This window comes from Mytilus galloprovincialis, chromosome 6 (genome assembly GCF_965363235.1).
Source record: "Mytilus galloprovincialis chromosome 6, xbMytGall1.hap1.1, whole genome shotgun sequence".
NCBI classification, from domain to species: Eukaryota; Metazoa; Mollusca; class Bivalvia; order Mytilida; family Mytilidae; genus Mytilus; species Mytilus galloprovincialis.
Window position 1 is genome coordinate 11,571,282 of NC_134843.1, and position 22,906 is coordinate 11,594,187.

The following is a 22,906-nucleotide window of genomic DNA, read 5'->3' on the forward strand; positions in this document are numbered from 1 at the left end:
CCCATTTCATTTTTCATGGTTTTTGAGGTAGTTTTATTCAGGTAAAGTTCAACGTAATCTATCTAAATGCAAACAAATTGTCCAAAGTGTGCTACATTTTCGTCCAGCGACCAACTAAAAATTACTTATCCTATGACGTTCTCCCTTTGTTCCAACGTCCAACAAGAAGACGTCAAGATTATGACGTTCCTCTTTCTGCCATCCGGGCTATCTTTCCCTCACTACGACGGAAAGCCCAGCAGGAATATTCTGAATAGCAGTCTTTTTAATAGAAATCAAAGAAAAGAAAATGGATTGTGTCTATTTCCCGGATATTTTCAGCATAACATCTGTTGCATACAGAACGTAAGTTTTTTTTTATTAAAAAAATTCGGTGATTTTAATAATTTCATTGGGAATCGAACTTTTGTTTACCTTTTAACGGTCCGCTTAACATTTTTTAGGGCAGAATATCATGATGAAGGAAATAAAAACGATTCTATCTTATTGCTATTATTTAATGAATTTATTGCTTTTATTTAATGAATTTAATGCATTGATTGCAATATTGTCATATAACCATGCCGTTTGAACAAAAGTAAAATAAATAAATTGTTCACTTGGTGTCAAGAACAATTACTTTTTTCTTTCCAGAATTGATGTGTTTGCTACTATTAGCGAGACCCTTGAGGTCATCTTCAATTCGGAAACTGCTGAGTTCCCCAGACATCAAGTAATAAGTATCATGCAGAAAATGGTAGCATACAGACAGAATATGGGTAAGAATATGTAATTATAATTTTTAGAGATGAAAATATAAAAATGTAAGAAGAAGATGTGTTTTGACATCTTTAAATGGGAACTGAGACATACATAACATAACTTGGAAAACTCTTTAATGGACACGCAATTCAACGCCTGCACATATAATAGAGGTCATACAAATACTTACTCTCTAAAAAGGCTGAGTTGTTTTGAAGTGGACATACATGTAACCGAATCATTTCACGATTAGCACTTCTTAGAAATTTAGGTTGTATTTCAACTATAAAAATTAAACAATCCGAATGTCCGTTGTTTCTGGCTTGTTTTAATCGATTATCAACACTATTTAAAGCTATTGATATCAATAAATTCGGAAAGACATAACAACAGGTATTGAGTGACATGTATACTGTTTATATTTTTTAGCACATTCATTCGAGCGACGTGGATCATTTTTTTTTTATTTTTCCAGAATTTCCTGAAATAAACAAGTTGTTTTATTTACTGTCTGAGATGGTATTGGGTGTTGTTGGGGCACACGAGACCACTAACTATATAAGAAAGAAGTCCGTTGCTGAAAAAATTCAGAAGCAGTTCGTTAACCTGGTATCATCATCTGACAGTATTCTGTCAATTCCAACGTAAGTTGTGTGATTTTTAAAGTAACCAGTGTACATGCATATTTATTTTGTATTTCCATTAAAAAAAAATCCTATACATAAAAAGGCTGAATTTATTCTTTTTCTATAATAGAATTAAATGATGTCTTGTATTAACGTCACACATTCAATCCACTATCAATATATACTAGTTTTATGTAAAGCTATTTATTTTGAACCTCGGCAGCGAACTTCCTTAACTACATGCACATGAAAAAACACACAAAGAACTATGCTTTCTTTGCTGTTCTTCATATTAAGATCGCAGTTAGGCCTTCAACAAAAAACTAAAACAAAAACTGTCCCCTCATTGCAAGTTCAAGACGGTCTCTTGCACAGTTTAGAGTATTGTATATTTAGTATACATTTCGTTATAGAGAACAAAAAAAAGTTCTTGCAAAGATCCTCTATATGCATACATGTGAATTTCACATAAACGAGTAGATTTCTTCGAGAGAGAAAAAAAGAGTTGACCTAAATGCGCTTTGTAACGAAAGTGAGATTTTCAATAATTAATTGCATATTTCAGATTTGATCAGATAAAAACCGAGGAATACTATTCAAAGATCAATGAAATGAATAAGTTAATGAGAGCCCATACCTACATTTATAAAGAGCTACAAAGACACCAAGAGGTAATTTATAAAACACATTTCATAAGTATTGCAAGTTTAAAATTGTAGTATTTTGAGATAAAAATTGCTGGGGAAACTTTCATGGCATCGTTTTTAGGACCAAAATGCAGTTACTTTTTTTCCTTTTAATTCTCAAATATGACCCTTTTGAAACGTTTGTATTTTAGCTATGTACTTTCACCCCTCTCAAATTTTTAGTGTCAGTATATCGATTCGCTGCCGTTTAGAAAATGAGGTGTTTTTGTGTTTTACATAACTTACAATTGGTTATATAATTGTTTTACGTTTAAAGATGTGTTGGATTGCTGACAGTAAGGTACAGAAGTACGACTTATGCCTGACGACAGCCAAGATATCGCGAAATCACCTGGCGGACAAACTATCTAGTAAAAACTTGAAAGCTCGAGATGACAGCATCAAACAATTACAGACGACACTAAATGACAAAAAGCAAAAAGCAGCAGAAACAGCCAGGAGGTACCAAACGTTGCTGAAGAAAGAGAACATGACCAGAAATACTCTTAGATTGGTAAGTTTAGCAAAAACATTCACAAAAGTCAATATAACTTTGAAAATGTAAAAACTTTTATCGTCGTTTAAGTGTGCATACTCAATGCTCTTCAATTTTGTACTTGTTTGGCTTTATAAATATTTTGATATGAGCGTCACTGATGAGTCTTATGTAGAAGAAACGCGCGTCTGGCGTACTAAATTATAATCCTAGTACCTTTGATAACTATCTCTACAGGAGAACATACTTGTACATTTTGTGCAATGTACGAAAAGAACAAATTGAGTAGATATTTACTGATGCATGGGCTTCGACTATATGGTTCCATGGTTCACACTGTTAGAACACAAATCAACCGTTTCATCGAGTTGCATAACAACACCAATCAACAATTTTCTAATTCGATCTCAATTGTTTGTGATCGTTTTATGTTAATAGTCATATTTCATTTATTATCTATAGCTTGAACGTAACCTATTGGACGATATCATATTCAATTTAGCAGATCGTATACACAGTGGATTGTTGTCTATGAAATATATCTTAGCAGCACACACCAACAAGTAAGTTATTCATTTTAGAAAAATTCAGTGAAACCCCGTTTTGGAATCCTGAATCCGCACATATATTTTTCCAAAACCAAGATCAGATTGTTTAAATAGTCGAGAAAGAATATTTGTAATCTGCAATTATGTAAATGTTATTTTCAATCAAATTCAAAATTTGTTATTTTTTTATTTATAATAACCAATATCATTAATTAAAAAATGATAACAGGAAACTAAAGCGTTTTTGTTTAATGTAATTTACCAAGTACATAGACAGTTCCCTGTTGACCCTAAAATTTTATCTTGTAGACTCTACGAACTACTTCCACATATTGACGACTTTGACTGCAGATTGGCTGCAGAATCAATTATAGAGAAACTTAGCTCCAAATACCAGTTTAGTTCACCACAGGTAAATATTCACTCATTGAGCCAATATCTTTTCATTGTAGCCTTTTGTGGTATTTGTTTTATATTTTCAATCGATAGTCTACATGGATTAAATCTATTACTTAATTTCTCAAAAGTGCCTTTTCCATTCCTAGCCAGTCATAAAATTGGGGCATGTTTTTAATATTGCTCTGTTTAATAAGACTGAATAAGTCTGTTTAAAGGTTTGGTTAGTTTTTGGTGTGAATGCCGAAATGCTCGTGCTTTGTTAAAAATATTATCATAAAAGATTGGATGTGAAATTCCTGAACGTGTAATATGTCTGCATGTTGCTTTATTAATATTTACGAATGCAGTCATTGTACCGATGATAAAATTTAGTAATTATTTTTACTACTACAATGTAGTAAGTAAACACTGGTGTTATAGTTTTTCGGTAGTACAGTCAGAGATTTCTTTTGTTAAAATGAAACACGTTGATACATACACGAACGAATCGGACAAGTTTAGATTTGAAAACACCATAAGATGCTGACAAAGGAACGTAAGCATCTAAAAATAAATAATTATCAATAGAAAATGAAAAATCATCTCTTTTATCATAAAGTTTGGTATTAAGCTTCCCGTTAAAGATATAGATATCAAGATCCAGGAAAGGCAATGTTTATTGTTAGTATTAGCTTTATCTAAAGTCTTTCCGACAGGAACATAGTTCTTATTAGTTCTAGTGGCACTATTGATTATTTCATGAATATTCATGCAGGAATTTCACAGTGCAAATGGATTGAAAGTCAAGCTTCCAGATATACAATATATTTACTACAAATCAGACAAACAGATAACGGAGCAACAAGCATACGAGCCGACAAAAGAACAACGCAATAACAATAGTAAGTCAGTGGTTTTATTTAGTATCAATTATTTAGAATTGTAAGTTGTATGACAGTCGCATCAAATTCCATTATATTGACAACGAAACGATGTGTGAACAAAACAAACAGACATAATAGGTTAAAAAGTCAAAAATAGGGGAACAGCAGTCAACATTGTGCTATAATCTCAATAATAAGAAACATTGATTGATTGATTGATGGTTGCTTAACGTCCAGTGGCAAATATTTCATGCATATTCAGGACGGGAACAAGTTCACAATAGATACAATAGGTAGGTTATTGTAATAGAGGCCATATAGGATGATGGTCGGGGAATTTTGGACTGCCACTGGAAAATGAGGGTATATTGGATAGGGACAGAAATTTTGCCTTGCAACAGGCCACCTAAGTACCGGACGTGACTGCGAACTTGATACATCCCGCACAGCCAAACGGACGCCCCACTTCGGAAAGCGTTTTACTGCCGGTCGGGAGAAGACCAGGTGACCATATTTCTATAACCCAGTCACCCTTGGGATCTAAAAACAAACAAATGTGTAACGGAGAAGCAAACGAAAAATATAGACCAAGCAAAATAACATACATTAAAGTCAAGAATACACAAATTTACCATAATACAATAACACAATGACGGGAAGTATAATTCAGATAACACTTTAATATTAAAATATTCATTCGTTCATTCATACAAGTACAGAGCCGCGTCATATATGTATCAAAGAAATATAAAACGGCATATAGACAAAGCACATTAACATAAATGAATTTCAAAGACAAATTTACAAAAAAGTGTAACAATGGCACAATAACGGGATGTTAAAGTACAGAGCCACGTCATATGTATCAAGGAAACACCAGAAGGCACATAAAAAAAGCAAACCAGCAAAAACGAAAGACAAGAATACGAGAATTGTCATAGAACAATAACACAATGACGGGATGTACAGCAAACCAGCAAAAACGAAAGACAAGAATACGAGAATTGTCATAAAACAATAACACAATGACGGGATGTACAAGTACTGAGCCACTTCAAATTGATAACATTAAAAACAGACTAAACAGTAAAAGTAATATTCATAAAGACAAATGAAAAAATAGTACAACATATATTTTAACATGATAAAAAACGTCAGTACCCAGGAACTATACTTCTAGACCATCGTGTATTGTTTGTGAAGTTGATACGGTATATTTATCAACAAGGTCTTGGTACCTTCCGATTAACGTTTTTAGAAAAATGATGACCCGTTCTTTGTTCATAAACTTTCTGCTCAGACACTTTACAGGCGTTTTACAAAGTCTGAACAGGAGCTGAAAACTCACGAATACCGAATAATTTTGGAAAATGTGTATCTCACATGCCGATGAAGTTGGTCGCTACCAAGGTGTTGGAAACCAATAATTTCAAAATTAAAATCGTCTCGTTTGTCATAGATTCTGGTACTGAGATGACCGTGTGTGTCAAATTCGAGGTATAGGTATAACAATGAGGCGAAGGAAGTCGTGTCTGTTGTTTCTTTGATTTTAAAATTTTGGGGATGTATCAATGGTATCCAATCAGAAAAGTTTGGATTGTTAATGGAAATTTAATAACATCATCAATATATCTGAAAGTGAAATTAAATGACTTGGCTTCTTTGATCTTCTTGTTCATAACAAGTGGCTGAAGAAACTCCGATTCATATGAAAATGCAGAGGTTGACAAGGAGAGGCGCACAGTTCGTTCCCACAGGAATGCAGAAAATTTGTCCAAATTTAACAAATATGTTGTCAATAAGAAACTTCAGCATACTGATCACTTGTTCCTATGTGCAACATGTCCTACCTTTCTGCTCACTAGTCACAAAATATGCCGTGCAGTTCCCCAAAGTAAAAAAAAATCCATAGCACACGCTGCCGTTTCTGTGTTGAAAAGCATTGTGGACCATTTAACGCCACACTTTTCAGGGCATTGGTTCTATGAAGGATGTGTGAAAGATTAAACTATGTTTCATTTTAGTTGCATTAAAACTGAGACCACAGTATTAAACATGAAGATTTGTTGTCTTGCATAAAGTTAATTCTTGGCAAAAACACTTGGTCAGTTTAAGTTGTGACGACCTCTCACATTTCCAGAGCAAATAATCAAACCAATGTTACAACTAGAATATACGTTGATAACGTTTTATTTTGTCAGTTTTCTTGCATTACCCTTTGTTGAGGAGACTTTTTGAGTTCAGTATTTTTGTTATACTCGAGACATCACAGGTTTTCATAATTGCCATTTACGCTTATAACTACACTAAGTCCGTGTTACAATTAGTCATTCTAATAATGTTCCCAATATTTTATTTTGCAGACGTCAGTTGCCAAGTCGACCAGTTCAATTTCTTAAGAAACTCTTATGTAAAGACAAAAGACTTGTCAAAGAAAACGAACGAGTGCTTCGTCAAAATTAAAGAAGGTACAGTCATTACGATGTTTTTGAATACGGTCTTTGGACATAGCACTCATTTTCAACGCTTTTAAAGCACCAGATTAATTTTTAGCAAATTGTTCTTCAGTTATGCTCCTATCAAGTAATCGGAAATTAAAATAGAAAGAGGTGTGACGAATTATGTCAATTTGACTTGAATCCAATTGTTCAATAAAACCCCAAAATGAAAAGATTTTTTTCAACCGTTCACAAGGCATATAATGTGTATTTAATGCATCATGATTTTACTAAGTACATAATTGCGAGATAGATTTAAATATTCCAAATTATTATAAAGTCTCAAGAATATGAAGTCAAAAGGATAGTGTTTTATATAATGTTAAAATATATTTTATCGTAACTTATTTTTGATTTTAATCAGATTGAGGAATGCCAAAAAATAAACTATTTTTTTTCAAATTTCAGGAATGATCGTAAAATTGAAGGTTGCTACAGACGAATCAGAAGTTGCATTTGGGTGGTACAAGTCAAACCCTTGGAATCAAAAGAAATGGGGATTCTTTTGTAAATCTACAGAACACATTAAGTTAACATAAACACTGAACAGATATGGATCTTATTGGATAATTTTTAAAAGGACCACGACTACAATTTACTTTGATCATGTTCCATTTGATATTGAGCTGTGGAATTTACACGTGTACATATTTCAACCTGTCTGATTGAGAGAATGTGTGTCCGTTTGAGAGAGAATAGTCTGTTTGCCAGTGTAAATCTGTGAAGGAACGTGTGTGTGTTCAAGTTTAAGTGACAGTGTATGTGTGAGTGAATCTTGTGAAAGGGTGTTTATAATCATGTGTTTGATATGAGAGAAATGAGAGAAAGCGAGGATTGAAGTGTTTGTTTGTACTGTATGTCATTGTGTCAAATTTTGTTAGTGTATAAAATCTTATTTTTGAATAGTTATTTTGTAAATTGGTCTTTTTCATTATTTTTTACAAAAAAAAGATTATTTTTCTTAGCGAAAAATGTTTACAATGATACTTAAACTGTTGAAACGTGTATAGTTGTTTCAATAGTTATCAAAGGTATCAGGATTATAATTTAATACGCCAGACGCGCGTTTTGTCTACAAAAGACTCATCACTGACGCTCAGATCAAATAGTTATAAAGTCAAACAAGTACAAAGTTGAAGAGCACTGAAGACACAAAATTACAAAAAGTTGTGCAAAATACGGCTAAGGTAATCTATTCTTGGGATAAGAAAATTCTTAGTTTTTTTGAAAAATTGAAAATTTTGTAACAGAAAATGTATATATAAAAAATTATATATATATATAAAAAAAAACACATAATTGACATTCCTGTCAACACCGAAGTGCTGACTACTGGGCTGGTGATACCCTCGGGGACGAAACGTCCACCAGCAGTGGCATCCACCCAGTGGTGTAAATAGTTACAAAAGGTACCAGGATTTTATTTAATACGCCAGAGGCGCGTTTCGCCTACATAAGACTCATCAGTGACTCTCAGATCAAATAGTTATAAAGCCAAACAAGTACAAAGTTGAAGAGCACTATGGACCCAAAATTCCAAAAAGTGCCAAATACGGCTACGGTAATCTATTCCTGGGATAAGAAAATCCTTCATTTGAATGATGTCTTTTAGAATAAATCCGTTGAGATGTATGGACATAAATTCTAGTTCAGGAAGACGTGGTATATTTATTAGTTTTGATTGGACATTGAATTAGCATCCAGTTACCTCTAGTACTCTAGGAATAATAGTTTGTGCCTTTTGTCGTTTGATGCTGAAAGCAGGTCTGAGTAAAGTCCTTTTTTAAGTTTGTTTTAATTTTTACTGTAACATCAGTTTTATTTTTACAAAGCAATTAGCACTCGTAATCATGTATAAGGTAAACATACTGTATAACTGTATTTTGTAATGTAATACTACCAACTCACCAACCAATGTTCAAATTTCTTTAATCCATATAGGAAGATACTAATCAAGGTAAAGTTACTACAACTGGAAGAATCGTATGAACTCCAGAGGGCGGGTTGGTTACGTTAAAGTGGTAAATAAACTCATAATAGATACCAGGACTAAATTTAGTATATACGTCAGACGCGTGTTTCGTCTACAAAAGACTCGCCAGTGACGCTCGAATCCAAAAAAAGTTAAAAAGGCCAAATAAAGTACGAAGTTGAAGAGCATTGAGGACCAAAATACAGCTAAGGTAAATAATGCCTGAGGTAGAAAAGCCTTAGTATTTCAAAAAATTATAAATTTTGTAAACAGTAAATTTTTTAAATATAACCATATCAATGACAATTCATTTCAGCACAAAAAGTGCTGACTACTGGGCTTGTGATACCCTCGGGGAAATAAATCTCCACCAGCAGTGGCATCGACCCAGTGGTTGTAAATAAACTCATCATAGATACCAAACGTCTCTAGATATAAATTTAATTTTCTTGGCAAACATGATGTTCAGTGGTTGTAGATTTTTGGTGTGCTTCATAAGTGTTTCTCGTTCATTGTTTTGTAATATAGAAACAAGATTGTGTCCATAGTACACGGATGCCCCATTCGCACTATCATTTTCTATTTCAGTGGACCGTGAAATTGGGGTAAATACTCTTACTTGGCATTTCAATTTGAAAGATCATATCATAGGGAACATTTGTACTAAGTGTCAATTTGATTGGACTTCCATATCATCAAAAACTACCTTCACTAAAAACTTTAACCTGAAGCGGGACAGATGGATGAATGGAACGGACACAAAGCATAGAAAACTTAATGCCCTTCTCCTATCGTAGGTGATGCATAAAAAGTAAAATCCCCAAAATACTGAAAAGGAAAGTCCCTGATGGCAAAATCAAATGATAAAACACATAAACAACTGTCATATTCCTGACTTGGTAAGGCATTTGCATATTATGTGGAAAATGGTGGATTGAACCTGGTTTTATAGCGCTAAACTCTCACTTGAATACTTGTATGACAGTCGCATAGATTAGACCGTTTGTTTTCCTGTTTGAATGATCTTACACTCGTCATTTGTGGGGCTCTTTGTGGCTGGCTTTTCTGTGTGAGCCAAGGCTCCGTGTTAAAGACCGTACTTTGACCTAAAATGGTTTATTTTTTTACAATTTGTGACTTGGATGGATAGTTGTCTCATTGGCATTCATAACACACCGCCTTATATGTATGAAACTCGTTTAAACGATGTGTTAAGAATGACAATGAGACAACTATCCATCCAAGTCACAATTGTAATCAAACTCCGTATAATCCTCACCTTAAAAAGCTAGCCAAATTTCTCAGTTGTATGACAGTCGCATAAAATTCCATTATAAAAACAACAATTAGTAAACAAAACTTAGACATAAAAGGTAAAAGTGTCAAAAATAGGGGGAACAGCATTCAACATTGTGTTATAATCTTAAACACTATAAAACAAACAAATAATTCACATGGCAACACAGAAAAACAAAAGGGCATATAGAAAAAGCACATACGCAAAACTAAAGACAAGAATACAAAAATTGTCCATAACACAATGACTGGATGTACAAGTACCGAGCCATGTCAAATGGATATCAACAAAAATAAACTATGAAAACAGTAGGAGTAACAATTTACAGACAAATTAATGAAACCTATAACTCGTTATTAAGATTATAAACAAATCAATACCTTGAATATTTACTTTAGGACCATCGTGTATTATTTGTGAAGTTGATACGGAATATATATCAACAATGTCTTGTTATCTTTCGATGAACATTTTTAGAAATAGGAAGACATTCTTTTGCATAAACCTGGTTTAGCGGTGAACTACTGTTGCTTTTATTTATCAACTTTCATGTAAGACAATGGCGACGTTTAACAGTCTAAGTATCAGCTGCAAATCTTTGAATACCGAATGAATTGGGCATTGTATATCGACGTTGGATATTAGATCTCAATCAACTGTTATTCTAAACTGAACATATTAAAAAGTAAATTCCTCTTTCTCCTTAGCAATGTCACGTTTTAACTAAGAAAAGACCGTACTTTGAGCGTATCATGGTTTGTTTGGCAAATTCAGTTAACTTAGGGGGTTTGTAACTGTGACTTACATGAATACTATCACGAATAATTTCGTTAACTGCATTTATTTAATAACAACAGTTAAAAGCTGATATGTCTCGATTTCCTACATGTAAAGCTTGACTACAACTATCAAAGCAATTTAACATGATCCAAGAAAATAAGGTCAAGAACATATAACCCCTGTCTATCAGGCATCAGTACATGCTTTAAATATAGTTGAACCTTTCAATGCATAAAGTATACAAGAAAAAAATGCGCCAGGGGGCAGCTTACTACGACCGCAGAGGTCGAACTCTGAACAATTGGGGCCAGTATGGAAACAACATTCAAGCTTGATACGGCTCTGAATTTGGATTGTGATTAAATATTTGACACAACATAGGTTTCTGACACAGAATGAATGTTGTCTAATTGAACTTAAAAAAAAAATTATACCTATTATGGTCCAATATTCAAAATCTAAGTACTTGGATTGATTCAGCATATCAAAGGATACCAAGAATTAAATGTTTGATGAAAGCAAACACAGTTTAATTTTGGACCCTTTGAACCTCATGTGGACAAATTTAAAAACGAGGCCCATATTCCAAAAACTACACGGTTAGATTCAGCATATAAAGGAACCCCAAGAATTCAAGAATAAAACACTATTGAAATTGGTCAAGAAATAAGCAATTTATACAAAGTATTAGAAAAGTATTGTTTTGGCCACTAATTCCTAAACAGTTTGGGTCATAACCCCCAAAATCAATCCCAACCTTCCTTTTTTTGTATGAAACCTTGGACAATTTCAGAAAAATCCATACACCTCCACACATGTTATTATTTGGAAACTAGAAAATGCTTATTTTACCCCTTTTGGGGCCCTTGTTCCTAAACTGTTGAAACCATAACCCCCAAAATCAATCTCAACCTTCCTTTGGTGGTTTCAAACCTTGTGTTTAAATTTCATAAAGATCCAATCACTCAAACTAAAGTAATTGTCCGGAAAATAAGTGTTTCGGACGACGACGACCGACGACGAATACGACGACCATGACGACGACCATGACGACCATAACGTGATATCAATATACGAACGCGGTCGTAAACTAGAAAAACTTAAGATTAATCAATGAACTATCTAAAATGAGGTCATGGTCAGATAATAATTGCCAGACAGATATTTATACCTTATAATCATTCCATACACGAATATAGTTGAGCAATTGCTAATAGTATTAAAAAAGACCAAAACAAAAATTTAATAGTGAGTCTTGAACAGTAAAATGGGGTCAAGGTCAAAGAAAAATGCCAGACTAACATGTTCATCGTAGAAAATTTTCGTATACAAAATATAGTTGACCTATTGCATACAGTATCAGAACAACAGACCAAAACTCATAGACTTAACTTAAACTACTGAACCATGAACATGAGCTCAATATCTGATAACAACTGCCAAATGAAATAGTACACAATACAATCATTCCATACACCAAATATGGTAGAACAATTGCATAGAGTATTTGAAATATAGAACAAAACACAACAACTCAACTAAAACCATGAACCATGAAAATTAGGTCAAGGTTAGATGACATCTATCAGTTGAACATGTACACCTTACACTCATTCCATACACCAAATATAGTAGACTATCTGAGATATGGACTTCACCTCAAAACTTGACCTTCTTCGCTGATCCATGAAATGAGGTCAAGGTCAAGTGAAAACTGTTTGACACGTATGAGGACTATGCAAGGTACGCACAAACAATAAAATCATCCTTTTAGTAGTAATTAGAGAAACATAAGGGATAATAAAAATCTTAACTTTTTTCAAGTAGTCACTAAACCATGAAAATGAGGTCAAGGACAATGGAAATATGACAGACAGAAACTTTATAACATAAAGCAATAATTTACAAATTATGAAGGATCCAGGTCTGCTGCCTCAAATATTAAGGGTCTAAGAGTTTAGTTAACACCGCCCTGCTTGATCACTAATCATGTATCGAGCTTCTGTAGCAGCTCCACAAAAATTAGAGACTTTTAAACATATGATAAATACTTTTTTATCTAGTCATTTTTTTTAACATTATAAATTATAACAACATGCATAAAATAAACATAATGAAACAATTCTTATCAAAAGACAACAAGAATTAATAGAGATGCCATGTTTTTCTTCATGGTTTCGGTTGCACACCGACACCTATTTTGCCTGCCAAACAATCTCGACCAAACGTAAATGGTTTTATACACATCTGACACAGTTCTAGTCTTCATGTGTCCAATTTCTTCATTCGATGTTCCTGAACAAAATATAGAGACTTTGTTAATATTACTGACATGTAATGATTTAGTCGTTTTTTCAAGATCTACATAATGATTTTGTGATTTTTTTCAAATATTGAAAGAATATTTTCTATTGCAGTTATGTGAGGTATTAGACATGTTCACCATAAGCCGATACGGAAACCGAAACCAAAAATAGTAGTAAGGTAAATGGTAAATGTTTTAAAATAATCTTCAATTAACTCAACCCTTTTACTTCATTTTATTCTTTAAAATTTGAAACACTAGATGGAGTATTTATTCAATTCAAACATTAACATAAATCTATCAGAAAAGCAAAGTTGAATTGAGATACACATAAGTAAGTAATCTATAATTAAGATTTGGATGTAAATTTATTATTGATGATGTACAGTAATCATGAATCAAGTTTCGTCTAAGTGAAAGAACTGTACATAGGTCTTCAATATTAGCAATATCGTTCAGAAAAAAGTATATATAAAGGGAATATTTAATTAACAAATGAACCAAAACAAATACTTATAAAGGCAAACATTTTTATTTTATTATAATTGTATGATTACTGTTAATCTGTATCGGAAGAAGGGGATCCAAAAAGCTTGATGGTGCTTTCGGCAAAATTAATTTCAACAGTTTTTTATACATTTGCATGTTTTCTCTCTCGTTTTCCTTCACTTTCTTTTTCTGGCACACGTTTTATTGCCCCTCTTGATGTGCTAGTTTTACGACTTTCATCCTCAACTTTTAAGTAAATAATTTCATAGTTTAAATTATAATCAAGAAAATAACAAGAGTGCACACACTGAAATGTCTCGCCTTCTTTACTAATCATTGATACTATGTTGATAGACCTAAATATAAAGCTTTATTACAACTGTCACATAAACTCAACATTAACCAAGAAAACGAAACATTGATCAATGAACCATGAAAATGAGGTCAAGGTCAGATGAACTATACCACGCAGACATGTACAGCTAACAATTCTTCAATACAACAAATATAGTTGACTTATTGCTTATAAATTAAGAAAAACAGACCAAAACACAAACACTTAACACTTAGCAATGGACCGTGAAAATGAGGTCAAGGTCAAATGAAACCTGCGTAACAGACATAAAGATCATAAAATATTTCCATACACCAAATATAGTTGACCTAATGCATAAAGTATTAGAAAAATAGACCAAAACTCAAAAACTTAACTTTGACCACTGAACCATGAAAATGAGGTCAAGGTCAGATGACACTTGTCAGCTAGACAAGTACACCTTACAATCATTCCATAAACCAAATATAGTAGACCTATTGCATATAGTATAAGAAAAACAGACCAAAACACAAAAACTTAACTATAACCACTGAACCATGAAAATGAGGTCAAGGTCAGATGACACCTGCCAGTTGGACATGTACACCTTACAGTCCTTCCATACACCGAATATACTAGACCTATTGCTTATAGTATCTGAGATATGGACTTGACCACCAAAACTTAACATTGTTCACTGATCCATGAAATGAGGTCGAGGTCAAATGAAAACTGTCTGACGGGCATGAGGACCTTGCAAGGTACGCACATACTAAATATAGTTATCCAACTACTTATAATAAGAGAGAATTTAACATTACAAAAAATCTGAACTTTTTTTTCAAGTAGTCACTGAACCATGAAAATGAGGTCAAGGACATTGGACATGTGACTGACGGAAAGTTCGTAACATGAGGCATCTATATACAAAGTATGAAGCTTCCAGGTCTTCTACCTTCTATAATATAAAGCTTTTAAGAAGTTAGCTAACGCCGCCGCCGCCGCCGCCGCCGCCGCCGGATCACTATCCCTATGTCGCGCTTTCTGCAACAAAAGTTGCAGGCTCGACAAAAACTGACTTTAACAAGTTTGTGATGGACATATTATTTACAGTAGCCTTTTATATTGTTCAAAGTATAGCTTATTACTATCTATTTGTTTTTGGTGTTAGCAAAACTTTATCTTATAAAGCTATCCATGAAATTTGGTCAATTCTTCATCAAGCTTTCAGATCATTGATAACATATCCGTCAGCTGAAAAATACAAATCTAAGAAGGGTGGTTGGCCAGAATTGGAAGAAGCAGTTGGATCTATTGACGGCACCTACCATATAATAAATCGTTAACCAAAACCCAGGCATGGTTTTATAGTGGACATCGTCGTATACACTGTATTCATGTACACGTAAGTTTTAAGAGACACAGGAAAGGAAATAAGATACAGCAAATATGGTTTCTAGGTAATAACAATGATGCTACTACTTACAAATTGATGGATGCGATCGATCCACACGATATTTTACCGTTTTCTCAAGATTGTTACTTATTTGGCGATATTATATATCCATTTGAACATCCTATTGCAATACGTTATACTGTAAGGCAGCTACGCAATTAACATTCATTTATCTACGATGAACGCAAATTTGTCGATGAAAAAGATTCCTGCAGAAGAGTTTATGTAGAACATTCCATAAGAGGAATATACATTTATCAAATAATAGATTTTCTTTATAGACATAGTCGAAGCATTATTGCACCTGTTATAGAACTATGTGCAGCTAGTTCCCTACAACAAAACCTGATTAATTTACATCATAGATAAATTGTATTAACATCTTAAATTGTATATTACTTGCATTGGTATAATTAAAGTCATATGAAGCGAGTGACTGGTGAAAAATAATGTTTATCGAAATCTTGGACCAATGCATGTATATATCATAAACATAGTCTTCTGTGTACGATTTTATCATTTTTTACACAAACATTTTGTATAATCGTCAATTTTTTTGTTTGTTATTGTGTGAAAATATGGCAGCTACTTAATTGTCGTGTTTTTAAGCCGTAGTTTATAGATTGCCAACTTATAGTAAATAATCAACAAACAAGCATGGATATTGAGCACGTGTATAACATGTACAATCAGATAATAGTTTTCTTCAGAAAAAAAATATAGGTACATAAGTTTTATGATGAAAACTATCCATTTAGTTATAAAAACATGTGTATATATTTTTTTTTATTTGAGGTTTCATATGACTTTAAATAATGGTTGAATTTAACTTGTGACTTTTGTATTCATGTGAATTGATAAATTGAATTAATACTCTGTCTTTTGTATTCTAATTTCCAACAATATAATGGAGTAAAAAGGTTAGACTAATTAACATTATAAACATTTACCATTCCCTACTATTTTTGGTTTCGGTATCGGTTTCGTATCGGTTTCGACTTCCGTTTTGGTATGGGCTTATTGTGAACATGTCTATTAACATTTTCTTGATGAACTTTAAAAGACCAACACTCTTTTACTGAAACTTCCGACAATATATGTATCTAAAAAATATTATTACCACTACTTTCGTTCTTTGTTGAGAAAATGCAGAAGACGTATTTTGATTTTAACGACGAGATGAGAAGTTTAAAAGGTACTAAGTAGTAGAAAAGTGCACATGTAATAGGATATTGACAAAGCAAATAGCATGACAACATTATTTGATTGTATAATTTACTCTTCTGTCTCGCTGTATTAAATAGTTCATCCTATTCTATCTGTTTTTGTCTACCTGGGTTTGTATCTTCATAATCATTTTTAGATTTGAACATCGGTTAACTTCGCCTCTTAATTTCAGGCAGTTTTCGACAACCTTATCAAAACATCAGAATTAAATAATTTTTTTCAATTAGAACAATTTTTTCTTACCTTTCTGTGAAAGTAATGCTCTGACAAATATTTTAGGAATTTAGAGTGTCTGAGCTCAATACAATATGTAGCACAGTCAGTTCATTTATACATAACAAACTGCAAAAATTTGTACCGAGAGAGTTGATTAAAATGCTTTTATATTTTAAGGGAATTTCTCCATGAGGAGTTCCTCTTTGGAAACACGTTTTGGAGAAAATAGAAATCAATGAATACATACTTCAATATTTAAATATCTAAATTGTAAAAGTCTCTATTTTTTCAGCAAGTTTACAACTTTTGGTCATGCCAGAGCATAGCAATAGTACTAGAGTGATCTAAATATGAATTATCTAATGTACTGGAATCTTTAGGGTGCTCACCAACCTCTGATCCCATTGCTATAACTACTCACATCTGTAGTAAATACTCTGTCGTCACAACAACTGCCACATACACCAATCTTATGACTCTTTATGACGTCTTTATTACTCTTTGACTGATAAATTCTGCTTTAATGTCGCCTTACACAATTTTAACAGTGTCTGAACCTTCATTATTGTTGGTGTCTAGTATTTCACTCCCATTGTCAATTTCAAAGTCTGTTGCTCCGTCACCTCTATGAAGCTCACATAAACCTTGGTAATTGCAGGACTGTATTTCTCTTTCTACTAGTGTTTTGTAAGATGAGAGCAAAATGCTTTCTATATCCTGGAATTAAAACATTATCTTTTATAAATACAGATTGCAATATCTTTTAATATTACAGGGTTATTGAATGAATATTGGGGAATATTGTCCCGAGTAGAATTTTATATTGTACAAGCTTGCGAGTGCAATATATGTTCTAAGAGGGACAATATTACCCAATATTCATGCAATAACCCTTTTATTGTATAGCAATATAATATTTGAAAGTAAAAATTGGATTAAACTAAGATTTTGTCGTTGATGACGTCATAAATTTTGAAGATCTATTGCACTAGTACAATATTGGAATTTATTGTACGTTAACTTTTGGTTACTTTCTGTGGGAAATATTATATTGCTATACAATAAATCTATATATTATATGCATATTTTAAATCGTGTTTTTGTATTAATTTGGTGTTTTCATGAGTTTTTTTTTAGAGAGTTGGTGTTGAGTGTTGACTTATTTAGTATTTTTAATGATACCTGTTATTTTTATGTGCTTCTTTATTCAAACTGCATATGCGATGCTGACAAGGTTAGCTATGGAATTATTACTTAAGAAATAATTCATGGAAGCCATATATTGTTGGAAATTTACACATGGCCTGGGCCGTGATTATTCGAATTTTATCCTGAGCGTTGAGGGATAAAATAAACGAATATCACGGCCCAGGCCATGTGTAAATTTCCAACAATATATGGCTTCCATGAATTATTTTGATTCTAATAGGACAAATACGGTCATTAAAAAACTGAAGCGAGGGTGGGTATGCTGTGTGTGTGGCTGTTCTTTTTTACTCCCTGCTAGATAAAGCTCAAATATCTTTATAAATATGTAGCTTGCGTAGGTTAGTTCGTGAATAACTGCTAGAAAAAAAACTTTTTAATTCTTTTAATTCTCAAATCCAACATATGCCATTTTTAATTTACATGTTTTTCTCGTAAGCTTCCGTTAAATCCAAAGTTGACATTTTGTAACTAAGGAGCCGCCATATTGACTTGCTGAAACGAGTAAATATGCGAATAATGCAATAGAATAGAAAACAAAACAAAACCTACCTCAAAAATCAGTTTTAATACAATATCATACGAATTCCGATGGTTCACGCAACAGAAAACTTTCAACTTTAGCGGTTTCATTTGTATGACGTCATGTTTTGAAATGACTTAAATGCGCCAAAAAGATTAATAGACTTTCGCGGAATTTTATTTAATTTTTATTTTGTTGATTTCTCCGAGATCTTGTGCATTAATTCTTTTTATTATGCATAAGAATAAGAAAAAAAGTTATTTTGTCTTTTTTAAATTGCCCTTTTTAAAACAATAAAATCGGCAGAGGGTCTGCAAATAGGTTCCAATACATGTAGATTTACGTGGGAAGTATATTGTAACGGCCATTATTATGTATATCTCTGAGTCTGCGCTAAGTATATGTTATCGAGAATTTTATCACAGTGTTGTTTACAAAGCTAAAGAAGCACGTCATATTAGAATTGTATTTTAATTGAAACGAAATTAACAAGTTGGACAATTTCGCCAACGTAACTGTAAACCAGATGCTCCGCAGGGCGCAGCTTTATACGACCGCAGAGGTTGAACCCTGAACGGTTGGGGAAAGTATGGACACAACATTCAAGCTCTAAATTTGGATTGTGATTAAATAATTGACACAGCATAGGTTTCTGACACAGAATGAATATGGTCTAATGAACTTAAAATATTTTTTTGCCTTTCAGCAATTTACTGTGCTGTTGAATATTAATCCTCTCAAAAAAATGTTTGAAGAAATTTTCTTTTGATTTATGAAATCTGAAATGAGAAAAATTTTACCCCCTCCCCCCATTTGTTTTTCTCATCCCCCTTTCCTTTTTTCCAAAACTGATCTCAATTCAAATTTCTAATGGAGTTTGCAACAATAACTACTCATTTCAATACATCATAAAATATTAAAATGTAAAATAAAGTGCTTGTTATCACTGAATGGTAAAGATTGTTTTAATTTATCAGTTGGTAGTAAAAGTGAATATACATTGTATATTGTATAAAACAATGATTTAAGTTGATTCAACTACTATTCTGGACAAAGAAAGATAACTCCAATTGAAAATTTCTTGCTATTGCACAATATTGTGCAATTAGATATTTCTTGCTATTGCGCAATACTGTGTAATTGAAAATATCTGCTATTACACAATACTGTGCAATTGAAGATTTCTTGCTATTGTGCAATACTGTGCAATACTGTGTAATTGAAAATTTCTTGCTATTGCACAATACTGTGTAATTGAAAATTTCTTGCTATTGCACAATACTGTGTAATTGAAAATTTCTTGCTATTGCTGAATACTGTGCAATTGAAAATTTCTTGCTATTGCACAATACTTAATATAATAATTTTGGATCCTGATTTGAACAAACTTGAAAACTGGGCCCATAATAAAAAAATCTAAGTACATGTTTAGATTCAGCATATCAAAAAACCCAAGAATTCAATTTTTGTTAAAATCAAACTTAGTTTAATTTTGGACCCTTTGGACTTGAATGTAGACCAATTTGAAAACGGGACCAAAAATTAAGAATGTACATACACAGTTAGATTTGGCATATCAAAGAACCCCAATTATTCAATTTTCGATGAAATCAAACACAGTTTAATCTTGGACCCCGATTTGGACCAACTTGAAAACTGGGCCAATAATCAAAAATCTAAGTACATTTTTAGATTCAGCATATCAGAGAACCCCAAGGATTTATTTTTTGTTTAAATCAAACTAAGTTTAATTTATGACCCTTTGGACCTTAATGTAGACCAATTTGAAAACTTCCAAAATCAAACCCAACCTTCCTTTTATGGTCATAAACCTTGTGTTTAAATTTCATAGATTTCTATTTACTTATACTTAAGTTATGGTGCGAAAACCAAGAATAATGCTTTTTTGGGCCCCTTTTGGCCCCTAATTCCTTAACTGTTGGGACCTCAACTCCCAAAATCAATCCCAACCTTCCTTTTGTGGTCATAAACCTTGTGTTTAAATTTCATTGATTTCTATTTACTTATACTAAAGTTATTGTGCGAAAACCAAGAATAATGCTTATTTGGGCCCTTTTTTGGCCCCTAATTCATAAATTGTTAGAACCAAAACTCCCAAAACTAATCCCAATCTTCCTTTTGTGGTCATAAACCTTGTGTCAAAATTTCATAGATTTCTATTTCTATTTACTTAAACTAAAGTTATAGTGCGAAAAACAAGAAAATGCTTATTTGGGCCCTTTTTGGCCCCTAATTCCTAAAATGTTGGGACCAAAACTCCCAAAATCAATCCCAACCTTCCTTTTGTGGTCATAAACCTCGTGTTAAAATTTCATAGATTTCTATTCACTTTTACTAAAGTTAGAGTGCGAAAACTAAAAGTATTCGGACGACGACGACGCCAACATGATACCAATATACGACCAACACATTTTCAATTTTTGCGGTCGTATAAAAACTGTCATGTTTTTGTCATGTAGGCATTCATGTGAGAATCGACAAACTCAGAAAAAAATATAAATATAAATAATATTTTTATATTGTGCGAGTTCGACTTGTTGAGCTAATATTTCGTAGTTTGTATAATTTGATAAATTCTCCCAGGTAATAAAGGTTCAGTAATTATGCCATTTAATTTTGTACCTTTTAATCATAAAGATATTCTTTTTATTTTTCCATTCCCAAATTTAGGAATTTAGTTCAAATTCAATAGCAGAAAACTATTCAATTCCAAACATGCGTTGCAACATTTAAGTTTACTGAAATTGCATTATAATGGCATGAACATATAAGATCAAAATAAAGAACTATATGTATATATAAACTATCGTACAATACGACTATCAGAGATGTATTGTGTTTCTTCATTGTCTATTTATTTGCAATTACCCTCTTTATTCGGAATTACAATTGTCATTTGATATAATTGATTTGGTATTTTACTTTAAATCGACTTAATATTGGATTTTCTTGGATTGTTTTCAAAGTCTCAATAGAAGAGTAATTTGTATCTATTAGTTATTAAAAAGAGGGAGACTATACCAAAAGGGCGGAATAAAAAAAAAACGTTAGTTCAATAATAACAGACAACACAATGGCCAAATGTAATGGCATAATTACTGTTACTATGTGAGATTGGTAAATAGCAAATACTGGCGTCAATTAGAATAACATTAAATGAAAAATGTTCATATTATGCTTACATTTTTAAAGAATATGTCATACAAATAAAAAAAAAATGGCGTAATCTAATCATATATAAGGATAAAAACCTGAAAGTACTACGTGCTGAGCACAATGTTAAAATTGCGTATAAATGTGTTACATCTGAACATTTATCAACTATTTAACTATTTATTGTATTCTAACATCAAAATTAATCATTTAAAAACGATTTTAAAATCTACAATTTAAAACATCCAATAAAATTAGCAAAAAAAACTTATACGGATAAAATTGAATTTGATATCAATAAGTTTTACAATAAAATACATACAATCTAAATAAATAAATATATTCATACTTACAAAAATCCCAAGAATTTTAAAAAAAAATGGGGTCAATGATTACATTTTTGACGAAAAACATAACTGCCTGAAATTTAACATCCAATCTCGTCTATTGGTTACCTTTGTTCCCATATACTAGCGTGTTTGATGTTGACCATGGTTATATGGAGTTCGAGTATTATATACAAATCTGCCGGTTACACATAAATGGCTTCAAAAACAAACGAGATAAACAAAAAACAGCAATAGCTCGTAATTAAATCGATGGTTCTAACATTTGAAAAACGAGGAAAAAATACAATCAATTTTGGCAGGAATAGTTTGTTGCCAAAATTAACAAAACGCTTCAGATTGTAGATCTTCTATGAGTCGACCTATTTTGTAAACTTCTACCCTCAGCTTCTGCCATAAAAATAAATGCAATATTGTCAAAAATGCAGATATTGCAGACATTGATTGGAATTTATAAAGAATCTAAAACTATACAAAATGTACCGCCTGTTCAATTGTTTTGACTGTTAGTGTTTAAAGTCTTTGAGATCAGTTTAAAAAGGATCGAAAACAAAAGGAATAAACACATATTTGTCAAATTAAAATATATCAAGACCAAACGAAAAAAAAAAACAAGACAAAAACACTACATACAAAAAAAGTTTAATATAAATTCATAAATGTAGCAAAATTTCCCGTAAGAAAAGTTCATAAATCAAACGATTCAAGAAGCAATGCCATTTCATTAAGATTGGCGTTAAA

The 22,906-nt window shown here is 32.3% G+C and overlaps 3 protein-coding genes across 3 annotated transcripts in view; 1 reads left to right on the top strand and 2 right to left on the bottom strand.

Moving 5' to 3' along the window:
* The first annotated feature begins 211 nt into the window (after positions 1 to 211).
* On the top strand, positions 212 to 7,775 carry LOC143077983 (uncharacterized). Its single transcript, XM_076253024.1, has 10 exons — positions 212 to 345; positions 634 to 758; positions 1,217 to 1,385; positions 1,933 to 2,038; positions 2,331 to 2,567; positions 3,012 to 3,112; positions 3,407 to 3,509; positions 4,251 to 4,377; positions 6,723 to 6,827; positions 7,266 to 7,775. Exons 1-10 carry the CDS (start codon positions 290 to 292, stop codon positions 7,394 to 7,396), a joined length of 1,260 nt encoding a protein of 419 aa, XP_076109139.1. The 5' UTR covers positions 212 to 289; the 3' UTR covers positions 7,397 to 7,775.
* A 2,261-nt stretch (positions 7,776 to 10,036) lies between these two features.
* Positions 10,037 to 22,906, bottom strand: part of LOC143078934 (uncharacterized) — a 134,321-nt gene continuing 121,451 nt past the window's right edge. Inside the window, exon 12 of the mRNA XM_076254009.1 lies at positions 10,037 to 10,049. The gene's annotated coding sequence lies outside the window, so the exon portion shown is untranslated. The remainder of the gene's footprint in view (positions 10,050 to 22,906) is intronic.
* Positions 12,946 to 22,906, bottom strand: part of LOC143078931 (uncharacterized) — a 31,545-nt gene continuing 21,584 nt past the window's right edge. Inside the window, exons 7-8 of the mRNA XM_076254002.1 lie at positions 17,337 to 17,632; positions 12,946 to 13,201 (exon numbers count right to left, since the gene is read on the bottom strand). Coding sequence (XP_076110117.1) covers positions 17,447 to 17,632 — 186 coding nt within the window. The 3' untranslated portion in view covers positions 12,946 to 13,201; positions 17,337 to 17,446. The remainder of the gene's footprint in view (positions 13,202 to 17,336; positions 17,633 to 22,906) is intronic.

Coding starts and splice junctions, on each gene's coding strand:
- LOC143077983 (XM_076253024.1), top strand. CDS start 290: ATGGATTGTGTCTATTTCCCGGATATTTTCAGCATAACATCTGTTGCA. Junction 759..1,216: donor AGCATACAGACAGAATATGG/GTAAGAATATGT, acceptor TTATTTTTCCAG/AATTTCCTGAAATAAACAAG. Junction 1,386..1,932: donor AGTATTCTGTCAATTCCAAC/GTAAGTTGTGTG, acceptor TGCATATTTCAG/ATTTGATCAGATAAAAACCG.